The sequence below is a fragment of the Parambassis ranga genome, chromosome 4 (assembly GCF_900634625.1).
Source record: "Parambassis ranga chromosome 4, fParRan2.1, whole genome shotgun sequence".
In the NCBI taxonomy this organism is placed as follows: domain Eukaryota; kingdom Metazoa; phylum Chordata; class Actinopteri; family Ambassidae; genus Parambassis; species Parambassis ranga.
The window spans coordinates 11,637,403-11,659,017 of NC_041025.1; the positions used below are offsets into that span (position 1 = coordinate 11,637,403).

Below are 21,615 nucleotides of genomic sequence, written 5' to 3' on the forward strand. Positions count from 1 at the left end.
TGAAGTAATCGGTTAACATTTCAAAGAAAAGAATCTATTCCCTGACCTTTCTGTATTTACCAGGCCGTTGTGGCACAGAGACCTTTCTCCACTTTCATCTCGCCAGTCAAACAACATGGAAACAAGAAAAGCTGTGCATGATGCAGCAAAATAACCAACAAAGACACCTTTTAGTTTATTTTTAACTTAATGTTTTCATCACTTAGATTTAATAAAAGCATAAACTTACAGTTTGCTGTAAACAGAAATGTAGCAGTTAGCTTCTTGATGGAGTAGATGTTCTGTTTTCTCAGGATAAACGCAGTTCAGATGAATTTGCTGTCTAATGTTAAATGTCTTAAAATAACACCTGGTCACATTGTGGGAGAGGGTCGATTCAGGGCAGCACTGAGCTGAAATCCCCCCTTTGAGAAATAATTGATGAACAAGCTGTGTGTGTGTGGGAAGTATGCTCCATTCCACTTACCTGGGCATCGTAATGCTAATACACCATGTTGTTGGACAGTAATGTGGCTGCACAAACATCTCATCTAGTGAGGAGGCAATGAGTAGCTAACTTCATTACAGTGGAGCTGTATGCGATGTAATCAGCACTTACAATTACAAGTAATTATACTATTGGCATAACTCTAAAATGACTTAATTTGTTTGATAGCATGGTATTGATACAAAGTACCATGGCTGCTGAATACCCGCCACAAACCTGTACCAAGAGACCAGAACTACACCCTGCTGAGAGATACAACACACAGATACATTTTCCTTCCTGCAGGCGGCTAAATAATTACACTATCTAAACGTGGATCATACATGATCCATTCCTCCCACGTTGTGGCAAGATAATCGTGTTGCCATGGCGATGCAATCTGCTCCTATCACTTTGGCCCTAGACCAGATTGGAACCAGAGGGAAGCCTGCAGTCTCACATTCATCCTTGTGTAAAGAGTAATGAAGGGCTGGAGAGAGCTGAATGCTTTGATCCTGGCAATAAAGAGCAGAGAAGTCCATAACCTCAGCTTGGCAAAAACCTTCCAAATATATAAAAACCTGTCATGATAAATGTTGGAAAAATGTGCACCCCGTGATGAAAACAAACAACAATGCTCCCCTAACTGTCTAGTAACTTCTGGAGCATCTCAACACATCATGTTTCCTCAACAGATTACAGATTAGACATTGAGGTGTCCACGTTTCTTTATTTCTGAGACGGCAGATAAAACCTGACCAGATGCAGGTTTGTCATGTTTTTTAAGATGGATAATTAAATGTCTACACCCACAATATGTCCAAGCAAACTTTTTCTGTTGGAGATGATCATGTTGAACAATCAAGTGCTCCAGAATGAAATGAACACTTTGGCTCTCTGTGTATCTTATGTGTGCTAATGTACAGACACATAGAATGTGTGTTAAAGTTTTTATTTGCTTCATGGATAAATGGAGGTTTAACTTTTTTCACAATTTTCTTTTTAAGTTAAACTCAAAGACCAAGGTGAAGCCATTTTCTCCTCATCATGCACAATGGAGTAAAAACGTCCAAATGTGGTGTGTAATTTCTTTTCTCCTCAGATTGTCTTCATGCATATCAATGTAACTTTTGTGAACATGGACATGATGTGTGGGTGTGAGTGAAAATCTGGGCAGCTGGAAGCCAACAGACATACAAACATGTGAGTTCCCCAGAGTTCAGTGATTCATGTTGTCATAGCAATAAGTGCTGTGTGTGTGTGTGTGTGTTGTTTACTCGGTCAGGGCATAAAATGAGTGCTTAATAAGTTTCACCTTTTTTTGTATATATTGTCTTTCAAAGACATGAACACTACATGTGGCCATTATCCAATAAGGAATTACATTTAATTAGTATTCATTAGTAGCCATAATGTATTTGCTGTAAATGGGCAGCTTGTGAGTTATCTTGATTATTATTTTTCTCTCCTGAAGAATCCTTAACCTCTCCTCCTCCCACGCAGACCTCCCAGGCGCTCCTCTCTGCCGGAGGCTTCACGGAGGAGAACAGACCGCTGCATAGTAAAACGGCAGTTAACAGTGAAGATGATGAGGGGAGATACAGCGTGTGGGCAATGCTAGTTCATTATCGGCTTCATCGTGGAGAGGAAGACATCCACATGACAGTGTGAGGATTTTCTTGGACTGATACAGGTGTGTGAGATTGTATTTTAATTACAGCCTGTCATCTCCTAATTAAGATCATCCTGCAGATAAGAGTGTTTGAGGGAAAGTTGTGTGGAAGATTGTGTGAAGTTTTAATCTGTTTTGTAGAGCCTTGAGGAGGACAAAGACGGAAGGACCATTCTCCACATGACAGCTTGAAACAGGGTATAAGAGATTTTATCATCTATCTGTCTGTCTGTCTGAATAGACTACGTTGCATCACTATCACTATACTGCATACATGTTGCTTACTGTACTGTACAATACATATATTCTGTGAAACTTGTATATTCACATAACCCAGAGATCACCATGGAAACAGTTATTATAAATGTTGTGATCTACATGAAGTTGTTAAAAAGATTGAGCCATTGCTAGTCAGTTAACATAGTAAGCAAGTTTTGGGGTGTCTTCATATAAAAGGTAGCTGGTGGAAAATAACCTTGGGCACCTTGAACCTTGAGAACGGCATCATGAAACAATGTTTTCCTTGTTTCTGTTGTGATTATTATTGGTTTCTAGTAAGTCCTTAGTTTCCCTGGTTACTTTAGTATATTTAGACTTTCATAGTTCTTTCCTTGTTTCCTCAGTGTGGTTATGTTCCCGTTTTTTGGTCTTGTTTCCTGTTTTATTTTGAAAGTCTCGTTTCTTTTTGTATCCTCATGTGTTTTACTTCCTCCTTTGTTTCCCGCCTTTTGTGATTACCTGCTCTGCCCCGATCGTGTAAACCTGTGTCTTCTTACCCTTGTCCATTTAAGTCTTGTCCTCCCCTTTGTTTGTGCCAGATTGTCTTGTGAGTTACCCCGTGTGTATTTTTTGTGTTCCAGCCAGTGTTCTTGGTTCTAGGTCTTAGTGAACCTTCATTTTCAACCTTGGACTTTTTTTGAATAAATCTTGGACTTGGAGTTTAGCCTTTTACCTGCGCCTAAGTCTTCACCACACCATCCTGACAATGTGTGTCCTTTATGTCCATCCGGACTGAAAATGCTAGTAGTTTGTCATTTTGATAACATCCTACAGGTTTTGTTTTCAGATCATTAGTCATGGTGTGGCCTCCGACAGTGAGAGGAGAGACTTTCATGTGGATGTAGATGAGTGTGAAAAGTTGTTGAGGATTAGAGGATGGACACTAAAGGGATGGATCTGACTTTCATGGACTATAAAGGTTGGCTGAACTGTACGTGTGTGTGTGTGTGTGTGTGTGTGTGTGGGGGGGGGGGGGTGTCAGACCATATGAGAGGCCTTTTCATGTCTGTCTGCTTATGAGAGCAGCAGGGCAGAGACCTGCTGTCATTGTGCTGCTCAGCTCTGGACACTCACACACAACATACTTTGATCGGACTGTTTGACTGTGCACCATGAGTGGTGAGTAAACTTTATACTTTCTCTGCTTTTAATGGATCAGGTTTTCTCATTGTGGACATAAATTTGAGTTTTTAGGGAAATTCGAATGGAGTGTGAAATAAGTGCCTTCTAGTTGCCACTACCACTTCTAGTTGAGGTGTGGAATGTGTGCCGCTCTCTCTGCCTCATAGCTCCTCTACAAGCTCAACGTTGTGGTGATTAATAATTTTGCATTAAGCAAGCATTGTGGAATTTGGGTTTAAAAGTTAAATGTTTTGTTACCTCGTTGTTTATTGATATTTAAAAAAACTGTATGTTTATCTCAGGGTTACTGTTCCAGTATTGTTATACTGCTGTTAGCATAATGTTGCCACTGGTGAGCCTGTCATTTATTGGTGGATGTTTGAGTTGTCAGAGTGATGTCTGCAGTCTGACTATCTGAGCAGTATCAGAAGCAGATGTAAGATTTGTGAAGGCACTAGCAAGAAGATTACAGCGCGTAGTCAGGCTGTTACAAAACCTGACTATAAAAAATACACCTTATCAAAATGTAGGCATTGTAGGAGGAGTACTGTTCTACTATACAGAGGATAGGTGTTGCCCCCCCTCCTCTTACTGTCAAAGGACATCTGTTGTGTTAATGAGTAATTCTAAGCTGTGAAACAAATTGTGAATGGTTGTGCTGGAGATCTATTCTGGGTTTTAGTCAACCTCTTATCCAAGGTGAAACCTGCAGGGCTGACATGTGAAGCCAATGCAGTGTGTTGTATTAAAAATTGTGTTCACCCTGCTGCTACCTCAGCTCCACTTGTGTTTGACCTCCTTGTCTGTATTTGGAGTTTAGGCAGAAACCTACTGGTGACATCACAGAAGCTTTGTCAATATTTTTTTTAACTGTCATTGCTCTTTCCCAGTGTCTGCAGGGACCGACTTCAGCCCATAGACTGTAAATAAAGATTGACAAACTCACAGTGATGTCACCCATAGATTTCCTAAAAAGCAGTTTCGATGCTCAGTGTGGGTGTCTAGGCAGTATCAGATAAGAAAAATCACCCACAGAGTCCAAACCATGTTTGTACCAGGATGTGTGTATTTGTGCTGTACATTTACTGGTAGACATTTTAACATGGAGGTCTGTGGGGATTTACTTACTTTTGTAACCAGCCTTAAGTGGCCATTTTGGAAACTGCAGTCTTTGTGGTCACAGATGTGGCCTGGCAGATGTGAGGAAACCAAATTAACTTTCTTCAATTAAAAAAGTGACACAGCAAACACAGACATACTTTAACACACATTAGAAATTATTGATTAATAAATTGATAGAATAATAATGTAAATGTCTCAACAACACAGGTGATCAGTGAACTGCCCTCATGTTTAGCAGCTTATGCTTTTCACAGCTTGATTCATTTGTCCCAGCTTCAGTGTTTTGCTTTGCAGTTATTCAGATGTGGTACAATATGATGATCTGCACTCTCTGAAGTCCTCTGCTCTAATAACACCATGTTGCATATTAGTTCTGATGTTTTCTGTTGTGCTTCAGTTACACACTTATAAAAGGTAATTGTGAACAGCACTGTGTGGAAACTGATTATTCTGACTGTGAGCTACAGTAAATAATGGGCCTGGATTATCCAGGGTCATCCTACTGCCTGTATAACAATAGGTCTTTTACAATATATGTGGGAAGTATGGATATATGAAAAACAATAGACAAAAGAAAATCAATACAGTGATGCACAGAGAGCAGATGCAGTCTTTGGAGAGCTGACATGGTCGTACCCCAGGGAATAATATATACACACAGATATATATATGTATGTAAGCGCAGTGATACTCAATCGTCCTTTTAGTGCGGGACTTTAAGGCTGTTTGCAGAGGGTGGTGCAGAGGAAACATTGTAGCCCAGATAGATAAGGAGAAGTGAGACCAACAGCCACGTGCTGCACACAGTCTGCTTTGTGTTGTTCCACAGGACTAACGGTAAGACCACTAAAACTCAGTTTGTTTTAGTTTTTATTACAGCTTATTTATGTATAAACTCTGAAAAGGGACCACAGCAAAGACACACCTTGAGCTCAAAACAGTTTTAGTGATAATTAGAGAACCGGGTCATGTACTGTAATTTAGTTACAATGTCCTCTGTTTACTTTAACTGTAGATAAGGATAGAGCACCAGCAACAGGAGCGCCAAATTCTACATTCATATTCTGCTTCTCTTCATTGTTGTCTTTACAACAACTCTGACAGCATGCTTATTAGTGTTAATTTTAACACCTCAGATATAAAACTACACTCTATATGAATTGCTTTTGTTATGTATTTGTGTCACAGCAGAGAGTAGTAAAGAAATGAAGGATGTGTGTTGTTGCTGAGGAGTCAACTTCCCTCCATTTCTGCTTTCAGTTATTTTGGATCAGTAATGATTCACTCTTACAACAGGCTACTGCTTACTGATAGGGGTGGTGTGTGATCACAATCAAGCTGCAACTGACACCTTCAAGTCTTTAAACTGAATTTTAAAAAATAATGACATTTAAATTTCACTGAATTGATGCAAATTACATGAGAATGGATCTATCTGTTTTGTCTGTCATGAACTATATTTGCAAGAACAGTTTCATCATTTGGCTGAGGTGATGATTTGAGCCCAGACTCTTATCCTCTAAATTCACATTAGAGACTTTTTCACTTGCTTTGGTTTAGGAAAAGATTCTGGGCAGCAATGTTGAGCACATGTCAAGAAGCGAGCCTGTCTCATCTACATTGAACTTCTCCAGCATTTTCTCCACAGTGGAAGCATAGCTTCACTTGTGCTAAAGCTGAGCTTTGAAGTTATGTGGGATCACAATCTGCATCACATTTTCCAATTATTAGTTTGATTGCTGCAAAGCATCTTCAGAATGCATTGATCGATTTAAACCGTTCAAATATCAAGATTCAGCTCATTCACGGCATTTCCGGAAACCTTCAATAATAATTAAAAATATTAAACATTTTCCACCTTCAAATTAACATGGGAGTCAATGAGAGAGCCATGTCTTCTGGAAAATGCTACTTCTACAAATTTCAAGATAGAGAAACCATTAAAAGCTTAAAATACTTCAAACATCTTGGTCTTCAAAACTTGTATACAGAATTTGGAAATTCAGCTCTGTCTTCAAATGGCAGGTGATTAAAGATAAGGTGATTTTGTGGTCTTTTCTGAGTTTAAAATTAGTGTGTATTGGGTGGAATGTTGAGAGCCAGAGTGGGCGGAATCTTCAGCAGAGTGGAGAGAGACTGAGGAGATGCCTAAAAAAAGTCTCTTTAACCTGCGCTCAGGCCTGCACCGTCCATCTAACTGGGATAATTTTTATATCGGTCCGAAGGAACACTCGTTAGATTTCTGACAGTGTGACTCTTAAAACTGAACACCAAACCATTTTGCCTAAACAGCCAGCTGTATTCTTCCATTATTATTAGGAGGGGGACAGAGAGAGCTGCAGTTAGGGGCAGTAGATAAACATTCAGGTTGCAATGGATACAGGCAGGAAGCCAGGGCTGTTACCGTGGTGATAGTCTGACACACAAAGCTTTTCCACATTAAAATCACACAGCCTGTGCTTCTTATAAGCTTATGGTATTATTCTAGCCTCAGATCTTTCATATGGTATATTCACAGGCTATTTTTCTGACAAAGGTCAGTGACTTCATACTGTTCTTGTCTTTAGCTGTTTCTTTTTTATCTTCATAATATTAAAACATTTCCTACTTTTCAAAATAGGAGCTTCATCTTTCTAAATTCTGAACTGTGTTTCAGCAAATTTATTTTCAGATTGCAGATTCTCCAGCAATTCAGAGCAATCCTTCACATCAGCATTCAAAGCAATGCTTCAGCTGCAGCAATCAAACTTTTCTAGTCCTGTCATAGCTGTTACTGCTCTCTTTCTGTTAGACAATTTCAGTATGCTTTTCTAAAACATCATCCTGTCAGGATAAATAAATCTTCTCCCTATCCTAATCTTTGTGTCCAGTTTCACACGAGACCCGCCTCCTGGACCAGGTGCTAGAGCTGATTATAAATGAGAAGCCCCCTAACAGTGCCAGTCTTTTCCTAAACGAGGACGCAGACAAACCACCCCTACCTGACAGAGGAGACCTGAAGAGACGTCTACGGAGGGCCATGGAGAGGAAAGCCAGCAGCATGAAGGAGAGGATGAGCTCCATCAGCAGGAAGAGCATCAAAGACTTCCTCAGGAGGAACCTCTTTGTTCTGTTCACTGTCGCCGCCGTGGCTCTCGGTGAGCAGGGACAGGGAAACCGGGTTCAGCAACGATCACAGGACTTTGATTTAAATTGTGCTTTTTTTACTGTGTGTATGTGAATGCATATTTATTCAGGTGTAATCCTGGGATTCGCGCTACGCCCCTACAACCTGTCCCTGAGGGAGATCAAGTACTTTGCCTTTCCTGGGGAGCTCCTGATGAGAATGCTGCAGATGCTGGTGCTGCCACTCATTGTGTCCAGTCTGGTCACAGGTCAGCTCCTAAGGAGGCTTGACGAACGAATACACTTACCGTAATCCTCCCTGCAAAGTTTAATGCAAATGTTCTCTCTCTCAGGTATGTCCTCTTTAGACAGCAAAGCATCTGGTAAGATGGGCTTACGTGCAGTGGTCTACTACATGGTGACCACCCTGATTGCTGTGTTCATTGGCATTGTGATCGTCATCATCATTCGGCCAGGGAAAGGCAGCCGGGACAGTCCTGTGGCCAAAAGTGGAAATATTGAACCAGTTCAGGCTGCTGATGCGTTTCTGGATCTTATCAGGTAAGACCCCATGACACAGATCTGTCCACAGTTACTCATAAATTGCATTTTCAGTTACAGGAGATTGTTTTTTTATATGCTTGGTACATTATGTACTTGCGCAGCTAGTTGGCTTTGCAGCTAATAATATACAGATTTCTGAAAATATTATTACATCAATTCTTTATAAGCTTTATTTGTGTAAAATAGTTGGAATTGATTACTTATGAAGTTTATTACAGGGTTATTGATCAACATAGTGTAGCTTTATGAAATGTACAACCTATTGTGACTTCTTTTCCCTGTTTTCCAGGAACATGTTTCCTCCCAATCTGGTAGAGGCATGTTTCAAGCAGGTGAGTTTTTTTTTCTCTGTCACAGTTAATTTTACAATTAACATCCAATCAATCAATCAACAGTCCATCAATCCATCCAAACATTGTAACATTGCGTGCAAGTGCTGCATTGACGCCTCGCTGTGGGTTTATTCTGACTCTGGGAATTGTTAAAAGGCCAGTAAGACATGACCTGCGGCGTCTAAAGGGTTTGTAGGATAAAATCAAATCTGATAAATAAGAAGGATCGAGACCATTAAGAGCTTATAAATCAATAAAAGGATTGATCCTTTATTTCTGATTCTAACCTTTGAACAGTCATCCTGAGGTCACATTCATTTCTTTTTAGCTGACTTCTAAAACAACACTGAGTGTCGTTTTCATGTCCCCTGCAGTATAAAACCACATACAAGAAGATTGTTTTTACAAGGAATGTGACAGTGACCCTTAACCTCACCGACCCTCTCAACATGACGGAGTCTAACCTGAGCAGGATGCTGCACACTATACAGGTGAGTGGAAGACAATGGCTGACTTCTAATTAGAGTGAACTATAATGCATTTTACTGTCTGTTCTCCTTCTCCACTGCAGGAGACAGTGGAGGAGATGGTGCCTATGTCTGGGTCCTCTGGTGGAGTAAACGCTCTGGGTCTAGTGGTCTTTTCCATGTGCTTTGGTTTGGTCCTTGGCAACATGAAGCAGCAAGGCCAAAGTCTTAGAGACTTCTTTGACTGTTTGAATGAAGCCATCATGAGATTAGTGGCCATCATCATCTGGTCAGTAAAGACAGTGCCAAGTTATCTACAATTTGGACTAAAGATCTAAAGAAGTTTATATACTTCAATTAAAAACAAAGACATTTGAAAGGAGGTTTCCTTTAATATGTTGTCTGCATCTCTCTTTCCTTACTTGTGAATCCTCACCTCTCAGGTACGCTCCCGTGGGCATCCTCTTCCTGATTGCAGCGAAAATTGTGGAGATGAAGGATCTGGCGGAGATGGGCAGTCAGCTAGGAATGTACACCGCCTCGGTTATTGTAGGTCTTCTCATCCACGGCCTCTTTGTCCTGCCACTGCTTTACTTCCTAGTAACCAGGAGGAACCCTTACAGCTTCATCGGTGGCCTGCTGCAGGCACTCATCACTGCTCTGGGAACCTCCTCTAGGTGGGACTCATTCATTAGCATTAGCAGAAAGCTTCTTTAGAACAGATCTGGTGAGTGATTGAATGAAGCATCTGTCAGTCACATCAATCACAGGCTAATTTAAACCACTGTATAGCTGAAACATATTCATAAGAAGTCTATCACAGTACACTGATCAGTTCAAACCACTGATGAACTGGCAAAATGGATTATTGTTTCACTGTGTGACCTAATCTACTTCAACAGGTAAAACAGACAACTCTGTACTCTATTGATATTGTGCGTGTGTCTCTGTGTGTGTTCCAGCTCTGCTACTTTGCCCATCACCTTCCGCTGTCTTGAAGAAAACAACCATGTGGATAAGCGAGTGACACGCTTCGTCCTACCCGTGGGCGCCACCATCAACATGGATGGCACCGCTCTTTATGAGGCTGTGGCAGCGATCTTTATTGCTCAAGTTAATGACATGGACCTAAACTTTGGTCAGATTCTCACCATCAGGTACATTTTGATGAGTGTTTATAAAAGTGCAGTGATTATATCCTCTGTACACATGCTCAGTCACAAAGAGACTTGGAGCTCTCATGTGCAGATCAAAGGATCATACGTATTCTGTTTTATGTGAACATAAAAAATGTGTGTCTAATTTATGGCTAAAATATTTATTGAACATATGGTAGTCTTATTATTTCCCCACTCTACTACTCCCACCACATGTGCTGTTTGTTTGTTTCCTTTTATTAAATGTCTTCACTCTCTTCTCCATCCCTCCCACCGCCCACTCAGTATCACGGCAACTGCTGCCAGCATTGGAGCAGCAGGCATCCCTCAGGCTGGCCTGGTTACCATGGTGATTGTATTGACATCAGTGGGACTGCCCACAGAGGACATTACACTGATCATCGCTGTGGATTGGTTCTTGTGAGTTCCCACTAAATGTCAGCTTGATGGGGATTGGTCTGGGATTGTGCCAGCCTAAATGTCACTGTAAAGCTTCAGAGAGCCCAGAGGTCCCACAACTAGAAAGGTTATTGATGCATAATGCAGGGTGACAGATTAGAAAGCCTGCAAGTGTTTTTCGTGGCAGATATGCACTGAATGTTTCGGTCTTCACTTCTTTTCCCTGTTTAAGCAGATTTTTTTTTATTGTCTCTCCAGGGACCGCTTGCGTACCACCACCAACGTGCTAGGCGACTCTCTCGGGGCTGGCATCGTGGAGCACCTTTCCCGTGGAGAACTGCAGAATCAAGATGCCGAGGCGCACAACTCTGTGATCGAGGTGAATGAAAAGCCATACCAGCTCATCTGCCAGGAGAACGAGTCAATCAACCACCTCAACAGCGAGACCACAATGTGAAGACAAAGGGCTTTGCCTCAAAGGACTTCACATGAGCAGTTTAGCTAGAAGGTTGGCTTGCAGTGATGCAGTTCTACATGAGATATGGGTTCCCAGAGTGGTTTTTGTTTGTGCATACTCAAATTCACATATTTCCCATAAATACGAAAAAAAGGTTTTCTGGGAAACAAGAATGCAAAGTAAGTCCTGGGGCAACTTGATGACAGGAAGTTAGGTACACATGCCGTGTAGGACCCCAGTGTTTTTAGTTGCCACAGTTCAAACAGTTCAAAAGTCTTTGGCATCAAGTTTAATATGATTCTTAATCCATCAAGTCAGAACATTTTGAAACCTTATCTGACAAAAATATCAGTAACCATAAAATTCTTCATATTAAACACACATAACACATATTTTGTCCACTCTCATCACGACTACCTCTGATAGGACTTTCTACAGTGCTACACAAAAGTTCACACACTCAGCAGGATGTAAATACGTTGATGTCAGTATTTTTAAGTGTGCTCGCACAATGTTATCGTTAAGCCTTTCAATGACTGTTAAACACTGGAAAGTTTTATTACTTGTCTTAATTGATATATTTTAAGTGACTTGGTGGAGTGTTTCTAATAGATATTTCGGTGTACTTCTTGTATTTATTTGGTGCTACTGCTTTTAAACTATGGGCGCAGGACTGTACTACTACACAATGATCTTTAAACTGTGCATTTTCTCTCATGTCTTTATTCCAAGAAAATAGAAGAAGAAACACAATCGATCAATTTTAAGTTGAAGTTTTATGAGTTTTTGTTTAGAGGAGTTTTTTTTTTTTTTAAAAATTGGTTCATTATTACAGCTGTCTGTGTTTTCTGCATTATTATTATTAACTCAACATGTAATTTTGTTATATTTAAATTGATTATATATTACAAGTTAATCATTAACATTGAATTATTTTTATGGTTTTGTGGAAACGTACTGTGAAGAAAGTTTAAAGAATTTGAATGTACAGTTGTTTGCTTCGGTGTATTGGTACAAATTATTATTATTTATTATTTTATTTTTAATTTCTCATTAAGAGTTTTGACTGAAGTTTGTCAGTGTAATTTCACATGGAAGAGCAGCTAAACGTTTTGATGGACAGCATTTGAAAAATGTGATAAATAAATGTCTCAGGAAGTGAACTGTGGTTCTCATTATTGTGATTGTGGCTACCCCTTGTGGAGGATATTCTCCGGCCTAGAAACTGTTAGCTCCCAGAGACAAACATGGGTCCAACATCAGAGGAAAAAATGTGAAACTTAAACAGTAAAGGACTGATTCCTCTACTGTATTAAGATACTTTGATGTAAGTGGAAATTATTAATTTTATAGGTGCTTCTGAGCCTCGTTTTGAATGTCCTCAACCTCATTGCATGAATATAGGATCAGTAGGTTTATCATGTGGATATGGATTGTTGTCTTCCTCACCTTCCTCACCACTTTACCCTGTGTTGCACAGTGGATACCACAGTGGTCCTTTACACAGACTCCCCCTACCAAACCAAAGGCTTTTTTAAACTATGCAACAAAATTGCAGCCTAGCCCATATGGATTATTTCAAGTTGGTAACATTCATGGCTGAAATAGTAATGCATCACAAAAGGAACAGAACTGAGCATGTGCACCAAGGTGTCATGTTAACTTTGCTACTGATCTGAGCTGGAACTAATAAACTGATAACCATGTCAGAGTTGGCACATCATCGTCTTCAGGGTCATGTTTTTGTTGTAGTTTCCAGTTTTTTCCTTTTATTTATTTAAGTGCTTACTTTTGTTCTTGTTTCGTATAACCTCACTTCCTGTCTCTATATTTTCCCACCTGTGTGATGACATGCCCCGCCCTGATGTGACTCACCTGTGTCTGGTTGTCTCTCCTGTTTTGTGTATTTATCTTCTGTCTTCCCTCACTTCAGTCTGTATTTGTTACTAGATTCTTAGTGTTTTAGACCTACCTACTAGGTCTATTTTTGATTTTTTTTAACTTTTTCATTCTATTGCGTGCCACATTGTGCTTCTGGGTCCTGGCGTAGGTATAAATGTTGTTTGCTCCTCACAGCAGGCGGTACAGTGGTATAGTTTGCAGGTTCTCTCCATGCTCTCCGTCCTCTGGGTCCTCCCATATTCCAAAGACATGCACTTTAAGCATCCACGAGTGGATTGTCTGTGTCTCCTTCCAAGGTGCACCTCTTGCCTTTTGACAACTAGGAGAGGCTACAGGCTCCCCTGACCTTGTACAGGACAAAGCAGACTTAGAAGATGAATGGATTGTACCAAAAAGCCAGCTGTTTGTGGATCTTAGGGGGAAATAAGGTCATTTTTTATCTGGTGTAAAATCAGTTTAGGAGACAAGAGACAAGAGACAAAAACACAAACACTACTATTTCAGATTAATTTATAAAATAGTTCACTTGAGATACTGTGTTTTAACATACAGTGCATTCTTCTACAATACAATGCTTGTGTGTTTCAACACAATTGAGCCCTCTAAGTTTTAACAGCCTGGCCATATGAATCATGAAGACTTTGGCATAGTTTAGTCACGGACTATTGGTGAAAAAGACAAAATGTAAACTGCAAATACATGTTTGAATCGTTGATGCCTGAGGGCCAAAAAGATGGATTCAGATTTCATACAGAGTTTACAAACGGTTAATATACAAAGTGGTAAAATGTCTGGAACATTTGCTGAGATTCAGTTCAGGTGAAATCGTCACTTTGACATTTATAAATGTAGCCTGAAGGTTCCCAAAACAAAACAAAAAAAACCTCATCTACTTTACCGTGTGAAGTGTCGTTACACATTTAAGGTATACAAGTCACAAATAAGCATAGAGTTTCTTTGATATACAACATTAATATCACTGCTCGTCACGTCAGCCACGAGTAGTTATGCTGCTGTAGAGGGAGACACTTTCAGGCAAATAACAGTATAAGCCATTAAAAATAATCTTACAAATAACACTCCTCTGTTCAAACTTTTCCAGCCACATGTTGAGAATATTTCAAGCGCAGTTCATGTTTAAATATCTAAAGCCATTTAAATATGTATTGCTGCCCAGGTCTGGTCCCAGGGGATACAGAAAGTATAGTTAGACAGAGACACAAGATGACTGGAGGGTCAGCAGGCTGCTCTGTGTGAAGAAGACGAGCTGCTGAAAGTTTACTTGGCCTGTAAGAGTGGGAAGAACGCCATGAGAGGAGGCATCACATTGTGAAAATCACTGTGACATGAGAGTCTTACTTATGACTACAAGTTTTCATCCATAGTTGGTAGCGCTCCATCACTCCATGTTGAGAACAGCCCAGTTGACTTTCTTATCCTAAAGAGGACACATGAAAATCAAGCAGAGAAGTGGTAAATGGTACTCGAGCACAGTCAGTCTAAGTAGCTGTAGAGTAGATTGTGTCAGACCTCTGTCATGACGGGCAGGTTGTCATGAGGAAGCAGCCACATGGTCCGATGGGCCTTGGCTCTCTGTCTCAGCAGGAGCTTTCTCAGCAACCTCTTCACTTTCCGGTCTTTGGGGTCGGCACATTTAACCGCCTTCTTTGTGTAAAGGCTATCAGAGAAAAAAAAACAAGTCTTTTTCACAGCACAGGAGGGCAGAACTCCAGAAACTCCAAATCTGTTGTATGTGATTCAGCAATGTCTCTCAGATGCAACAATGCCTCTGAGAATTTTAGCCCAAAGAAGAGGTGATATTAGACGAAATAGAGTTTTTTCTGTTAGAAAGAAAAAACAAACTGAGATCAAACGTTGAAAGAAATCAGTCAGTAACCACTAAAACAAAGAGAACCAAGAGGAACTCTTGTATCTACTGAATAAAAATGTTTCTTTAACTGGACCACATGAAAAGACAACAAACTCTTCATTCCCCGGTGACATCAGATTTCTCTGACCCACTGGAAACAATAGGTATCACAATGCAGTTTACTTAACTAAACCCTGCTGTTCTGACTGACTGGCTGCGGCGGGGCTCAGCTGGCTCAGAAAGGTATTTTCAGATGGCTTGTTATTCCCACATATTTCCTTTCTTACTTCCCTGGCAATTACAGCTCCAAGCCCTGCCATAACAACATGACCTGGAAAGATGACAATGCCTCTCAGCCCGGCTCTGCCCTCCTATAACGAGAGGCATATTTTCCATGCCTGCAGATTGCTCTGTGCTCTTTAGCTCCAGGAGTGGATAGCTGAAATACTTGCATGATGGCTTGTATACTGCAGTCGGGCCCCTCCGTCTGCACCTCAAACCGCAACACATCTTTGGTACGCACCTTGCCATGGGAGTACAGCATACAGCACTGGACATCCCGCTGCATCTGCACACCTTTAGCTGGGAAGAGACAAAGAGAGACAGAGTGAGACGAGACAGAAGTTTCCCTTGAACACCTGAGTTCACTGCGTTCTAAGTAACACCTGTGTACTTGGATTGAAAAGTACTAAACAACAGAACAGTCAGTGAGTCCCCCGACAACATGAATATATAATATAGAGAGGTGATATTAAAAAAAAAGCACTCGGTCTATGTGGAGCCTGTTGGGTCATCACCTTACTTTTGTTTTGGTTAGATGGTTTTGTTTAGTCACAAAAGCTACCTGGTTAGGCTTAGAAAGAGGTCGTGGTAATGAGTCTAAAATATGATTTGTTGATTCTTCTGTTGAAATTCAGCACTATCCAATTAACAATAGCCTATGTAAATCAGGAAACTTTTCCAAACTGAAACCAGCCTCTCACTGAGACAAGTGGGGCCTCAACCTGGGACGTTTGACATGTACCTGTTCTAATGATTGCAGAAAGGCATTTCAATCTAATACATGCTCACAAACCACTGTAGGTAATTGTCTAAATACCAATAAATCCTAAAATTTGGCATATGGCAATTTGGACATGTGAGTAGCCTGTTAATGACAAAATCCACTAACAGGAGCCTTCTACCATTTCACAGTGATTTTTGTTTCTGTGCAGTTAGCATTAGACACTAAAATGACTTGGTTAGGGTTACTTAAAGATCATTGTTTGGAGTCAAACAGACTCATGTTAGAAAGAAAATCTCTAAAGTGAGATCTTTAAAGTGAGAGGAGGACAAGCAATAGTATCAAGTATTACTATCATGTACTTAGTGAGGAGCACTGTTATAGTGTCCTCCTTAGTGAGGAGAACCATAACAGTGTGTATATTTGCTGCACATGTTTATCACATGTTTTAAACACTGAAAGGTCAGCACAGTGATCCCAGCAAAGACTGAGGCAGCTCTGCAGACAGGAAAACATTATCTGTCCTCCAGACTGTGGACATGCCCTCTAGTAACATACACACACACATGGACACACATGAACACACGAGAATGTCAGAGGAATTACAATGGTATCCCATTGTGCTGAGAAACATACTACCGTGCCAGTGAAACAAGAGAAAGTGAGGAGGAGTGTGTGTGTGTGTGTGTGTGTACATGTGTGTGTGGAGGGTTTGCCATCATGTCTCTTCATCCAAAGCAAATCTGTAAACAAATGAAAGTGTGATGTGTAGCAGCAGGGGCAGTAAGAGCTGTAAAATAGGACAGGGCTGCTTTGTTATGCCACAGACGCTGTCACTACATTTCCAGTGCTCTCAGAAAACAGACACCATCACACAGCCTGAGCCCTGACACACTTGCTTTCCTTTCTTGAGCGAGTGTGGCGTGTGATTTCAGATGCTCGTCCTCTTACGCTCTGCCCCTCTGTTTACATCCATGCATTCTGCTCCTGCTGCTATCCCTCTTTCCCTCTTCTTTGCTTTTCTGTCTTCGCCATCGCCTCTCTTTGCTACACTGTCCACCTGCAGGGTGCATGCAAGCCACGCAACACGCACACACAAACGAAAGTATGGTTGTGTCCTACCTTCTACAGATGCCAAGAAGATAACAGTCAGAGAGATAACAGTCAACATCTGCAGCATGAACATGATGAGGCTGGGAGAGAGGAGCAGAGGACAGGAGGATAATCTACTCTGTCACCTCTCCCTCTATGGCTGCCTCTCTTATATTACTCCCTCCCTCTCTTTATACCTCCCTGCCCATCTCTCACTCACTCACTTTCACCACCTCTCTTTTTTCTGTCTTACCGTCTTTCCCTCCCACCCTCTGTTTATCCATTTTCAGTCATTCTCACGCTCAACTAAACTCCCTCCCTCATTCTCTGTTTCTTTCACGTTCATCTCACCTCTCTCTCTCTCTCTCTTTTCTCCCTTCTCCTCTTGTCTCATTTGAGGCTTTAAATTCCTCCTTTATCCTGTGTCTTTTCTTTTCTTCGGTGCATTCTTCCCCTTCAAGACTTAAAAAGATCAAAGTGGTGATATTGATGTAATTACCATGTGGTGCTCATGTTAATTCCCATAATCAGCCCAGTTATTTGGCACCTAATTATCACAAATCTGTTTTCTATTTACCCAAAAAAATAAAATGATATTAAATCAAGCTTGATTTGTAGTTGTGTAATGTAGTTGTAAAGTCTCAGTGAACAGTAGGTGTGTCTGAGTTATGTTCTCTGCAGGATTCCACACAAAACGCCAAACTCACTGAGAAACTATGTTAAACTGCCGTCATTAACTTAACTACGAGTCTCAATATGACATGATCCTGAGTTCTTTGTTATTGCTTCCCTGTTTTTGTCTTTGAGTTAATCCTGTGTTTTTTGGTTATTCAGGGTTTGGGGTTTTTCAGTGTTTCTGGTTCTATCTATTTATTTTGAAAGTCCTGTCCTCCTTGTGTATTTGCTTGTGTTTTACTTCCTGTGGTTTCCCGCCTTTTGTGATTACCTGCTCTGCCCTGATTGTCTTCACCTGTGTCTTGTCACCCTCGTCTACTTAAGTCCTGTGCTCCCCTTTGTCTTTGTCGGCTCGTCTGCCTGTTTACCCTCCAGGTTCCTCCTGGTTCCTGAGTCCTCCCGTGTCTTCCCTTCCTCCTGTCCACCCTTTGGATTGTTCTTATTGTTTGGTTAGTGTTTGCTCTTCTTCTTTTGTTTTTATTTGGGATTTTGTCTTTACCTTTTGGACTTGGTTTTGGAGTTTTGACATTAGCTATTCCCACTTTATGCTGCTGACCGGGCTGAAGCGTGTTTCAGTTGGCTTTGAACAACAGGCAGGGAACAGTATGTAGAGGCCACCGGTCTATTATATGGCTGTGGTAGGATTAAATTTGAGAAGACTACTTTCTTTGATGATGATACACCGCTGTATATGTCCAGTTTTAGGTTAACGTGTAATTGTGAAATCTGCTTTAACAAAACTAACGTTACACACACGTAAATGATAATTGCCAGGCCCTTCTAAGCATATTTCTCATTCTCACTATAAATCAGTCACTTTATATGACTGTAGTCCATGTTTTCTTGCTGTGCCAGTGCGACAGTCACAGTGTAAATTCAAAATATTTGCCCAATCGATTGCCCAAGTGATTCAGATGTTTGAAACTATGCCTTTAATGTGTCTTTGCAGTGTCTCCCTGCTTGTAGATAAATCATTCAATAACTGAACACTGCAAGACTAAGCTGGAGGCTGAGAGTGAATCATATGCATCTATTACAGAGAGGCTTCAACAGAAAACGGCATCAGGACCTGATTACAGGGAGGGAAACCAGAGAAATTGATGCAGGCCTGCAGCTGCTTTATAAAGATATTCCTTTGAACAGACTTTGTGGTGGGGAAACATCACAAACACAGATGTCAATGTTAGATCATGCAGCCAACAACAATATAACAAAAAAATTATCAAAGACGTGATTAGGTATGACAGACACACAAATGTTGCCACATAGGAGTAGAGTTACTTAAAGTGCCTGGATAATAAGTGACTTGATCTTTCATACATGACTGTGTTTCTGACCTGTTTTCACCTGTTTGCAGTTAAACTGTATTTTTCTATTATTAATGATCCTTAAATTTCCAGAAAAAAATGTGTACCTGTCATGGCTGCATCTCACCCCCATACTCTCATGCTGTGGATAGACAATCAGAGAAGCATGAAACCAATAAACAAGACATATTTACCGGTGTTTTCTAAAAAACTCCTCCCTTACATGTATTACTACTACACTCTAACACCCCCTCTAATGTAACCTACATATAAAGTTTTGATAGCTGTTGAAGTACTAATGATACAACTACTACAACTGTGGTGAGTTGCCCAAAAACCACCATAAAAGTGACTGCAGATGAGCCTGTATTGTAACTATAACTATATAGTAATGTAGCTTATAGTAAATAGCCTACTGAGAAGGTCTAGCTAACAATAAACCACAGAACATACAATATATGTAATATACTTAACTCCAACAATAAACATTATCTTTAAATTTTGAATTATGAATAAATGATTTTGCATGTTTTGAATGTGAATGTAAATATAAAAATAAAAAGGCTAATATCTTTTAAATATATTTTAAAAGCCACCCTCTCAACACAGTGAGTAATAACTGTGGCTCCTTTCATACAATGGCCAGTAAATGCTGATCATATATAAATCCCACTCAGACAATAGAAGTACTTTTTTTTCTTTCATTCATTTAAGAACAAATGATCAAATATTGTTTTGATGTAATTTGCGGTGACAAAGTGTGACTCAGTTACACCACATAGTCCATAGCTGACACCACCCTATTGTTTTACGTTTTAAATCATTATAATTTTAGTTCAGACATTAAGACATTATGAGGCTACTCCAGATATTGTGTAAGTCTGGATTGTTAGATGTTAAAACAAGGTTAGCATGTCAGGCATGCATGTAGTTTAGTTTGATCTGCTAAAGCTGCTGCTGCTGCTGCTGAATTGTGCAGAAAAGTATATCCTCCCTGTTGGACTGACACCAAAGTCTGACATTTGTAGTTGATGGTTTAGATAAGTGAAAAAGCCTTCCACTGACACGATGCCTCGTTATTTATGTTTGGCCATTTATCAGAAGGAAAAACCAAGATATCTCACAAAACAAAGTTGACACAGGAATGTAGAGCGCATCGCTGAAAGCTTTCTTTTATTTATTTATTTTTTACATTTCATTTTTATGTGACTCAGGAAAACTGAAAATATTACAAGAGGAAAAATCTCATGTGCTTTTCATCATTACATTAATTTATGTAATGATGAAAAGCACATAACATTTTTCCTTTACAAATTCAAACAACACATTATATTTTATTAGCTTTGGACATGTACTTTGGGGGGAAAAAACTAAAGTGGACAAAAGTCCACTGGCAGGGCGTTACTGGAACCGTGAGTCACCTCTCATGCAGGAAAATGTTGCTTTGGGCGATAATGAGGGACATGAAATGGTCATATTATGTAAGGCTTGATCAATATGGGACAACATGTTCCTTATGGTACCATGGATACAAAAATATGTAGTCTATGCACTGTAGGGTGAGGTTGGTGTCTGCCTGTGTGTGTGTGTGTGTGTTCAAGAATTTGACCCAAGAAATCAGGTTGGAATCTCAGCTGCAAAAACATACCTTCCACATGACTACAGGTCTCCTTGTTAGCCAGATACATTTTCTGCATATCTTCACAGTGATTAAAATATCTCCTGTCAAGGTGTGCAGCCCACACCAACTCAAAAGTAATTAAAAATAAAAACACAAATGCTGGGGGATCATTGGTTATTGTCTTACTTGTGTGGAGGGATGCTATGGCCTCCTGGAACCGATGGGAGGTTTCGGGCATGCAGCCATAGGAGACCTTACTGTACCTGAAAAGGGATTTCTGAGAGATAAAATGCAGGGGGCAAATACCTAATACTCTTTGAGAGAAGGCGAACAGGGAGGTCTACAAAACAAACAAGGAAGTTATTTTATTATGTGCTCACAACTAAAGGAAAAGTCCCAGCTCAAAATTCTTTATAGACTGACGGGCCAAAAATGTGGTTGTTAGGCCCATGGTGTCCACAGTATGCGTGTTAATAACTGGCTCCCTTATTGTCCCTCAAGGCCCACCATACCTGTGCTGTGGGTAAGTGAAATCGTAAAATTAGTTACAAACATCCACACACCTGCCTCTGCAGGATAAATGTCATACCCAGTCATGTTTGTAATTTTGTTAACATGCTAACATTAGCAGCTAGCTCAGAGCACTGCTGTTTCTGTGCAGAGCTGCTAGCATGGCTCTGTCTCAGATCTCTTTCTTCCATATTTTTGCTATTTTGCCTTCATGAGTGCATTCAGACTTCCACCTTCTGCAAGCATGGAACAATGAACACTGCCGTATTGTCTTTATAGTGGAGGGCCCATTGACAACTTTAAAAATGGCAGCTGCACAAACGGGATACAAAAGTATCTGCTTAACTGTTGTCAGATAGACACTATCTTCAGTGGCTGAGCCAATGCAAAATACATAGTAAGTCATGCGCTTCAGGAATTATGTGAAATCAGACACAGTCTTACATCTTGACAGAGCTAGCTTCTTTGCAGCTGTTTCCACTGACCTACTATT

At 40.4% G+C, this 21,615-nt stretch overlaps 2 protein-coding genes across 3 annotated transcripts; one reads left to right on the forward strand and one right to left on the reverse strand.

Moving 5' to 3' along the window:
• Positions 1 to 1,347: 1,347 nt before the first annotated feature.
• slc1a6 (solute carrier family 1 member 6) lies at positions 1,348 to 11,937 on the forward strand. Of its 2 annotated transcripts, XM_028403464.1 has the most exons (13): positions 1,348 to 1,669; positions 1,970 to 2,159; positions 2,280 to 2,336; positions 7,532 to 7,798; positions 7,898 to 8,035; positions 8,120 to 8,327; positions 8,620 to 8,662; positions 9,037 to 9,153; positions 9,234 to 9,418; positions 9,573 to 9,806; positions 10,092 to 10,286; positions 10,572 to 10,706; positions 10,944 to 11,937. In XM_028403464.1, exons 4-13 carry the CDS (start codon positions 7,681 to 7,683, stop codon positions 11,140 to 11,142), a joined length of 1,572 nt encoding a protein of 523 aa, XP_028259265.1. In that variant the 5' UTR covers positions 1,348 to 1,669; positions 1,970 to 2,159; positions 2,280 to 2,336; positions 7,532 to 7,680; the 3' UTR covers positions 11,143 to 11,937. The 2 variants fall into 2 exon arrangements, with proteins under 2 accessions (XP_028259265.1, XP_028259264.1); XM_028403463.1 differs by lacking the exons at positions 1,348 to 1,669; positions 1,970 to 2,159; positions 2,280 to 2,336 and adding an exon at positions 5,409 to 5,498 and having other exon boundaries at positions 10,944 to 11,142.
• Positions 11,938 to 13,647: 1,710 nt separating this feature from the next.
• Positions 13,648 to 17,168, reverse strand: ccl44 (chemokine (C-C motif) ligand 44). Its single transcript, XM_028404299.1, has 5 exons — positions 17,040 to 17,168; positions 15,367 to 15,496; positions 14,575 to 14,722; positions 14,404 to 14,482; positions 13,648 to 14,331 (listed from the first exon to the last, which is right to left on the reverse strand). The coding sequence occupies exons 1-4, from the start codon at positions 17,101 to 17,103 to the stop codon at positions 14,444 to 14,446; spliced, it is 381 nt and encodes a 126-aa protein (XP_028260100.1). The 5' UTR covers positions 17,104 to 17,168; the 3' UTR covers positions 13,648 to 14,331; positions 14,404 to 14,443.
• Between the last annotated feature and the right edge of the window lie 4,447 nt (positions 17,169 to 21,615).

Excerpts from the sequence above, each read along its gene's own strand:
- slc1a6 (XM_028403464.1), top strand. The coding sequence starts at position 7,681 with ATGGAGAGGAAAGCCAGCAGCATGAAGGAGAGGATGAGCTCCATCAGC. Across the intron at positions 8,663-9,036 it reads TAGAGGCATGTTTCAAGCAG|TATAAAACCACATACAAGAA; the intron begins GTGAGTTTTTTT and ends TGTCCCCTGCAG. Across the intron at positions 9,154-9,233 it reads GGATGCTGCACACTATACAG|GAGACAGTGGAGGAGATGGT; the intron begins GTGAGTGGAAGA and ends TCTCCACTGCAG.
- ccl44 (XM_028404299.1), bottom strand. The coding sequence starts at position 17,103 with ATGTTCATGCTGCAGATGTTGACTGTTATCTCTCTGACTGTTATCTTC. Across the intron at positions 15,497-17,039 it reads CTTCTTGGCATCTGTAGAAG|CTAAAGGTGTGCAGATGCAG; the intron begins GTAGGACACAAC and ends GTCTCTTCCCAG. Across the intron at positions 14,723-15,366 it reads TGCAGTATACAAGCCATCAT|CCTTTACACAAAGAAGGCGG; the intron begins GCAAGTATTTCA and ends TTTCTCTGATAG.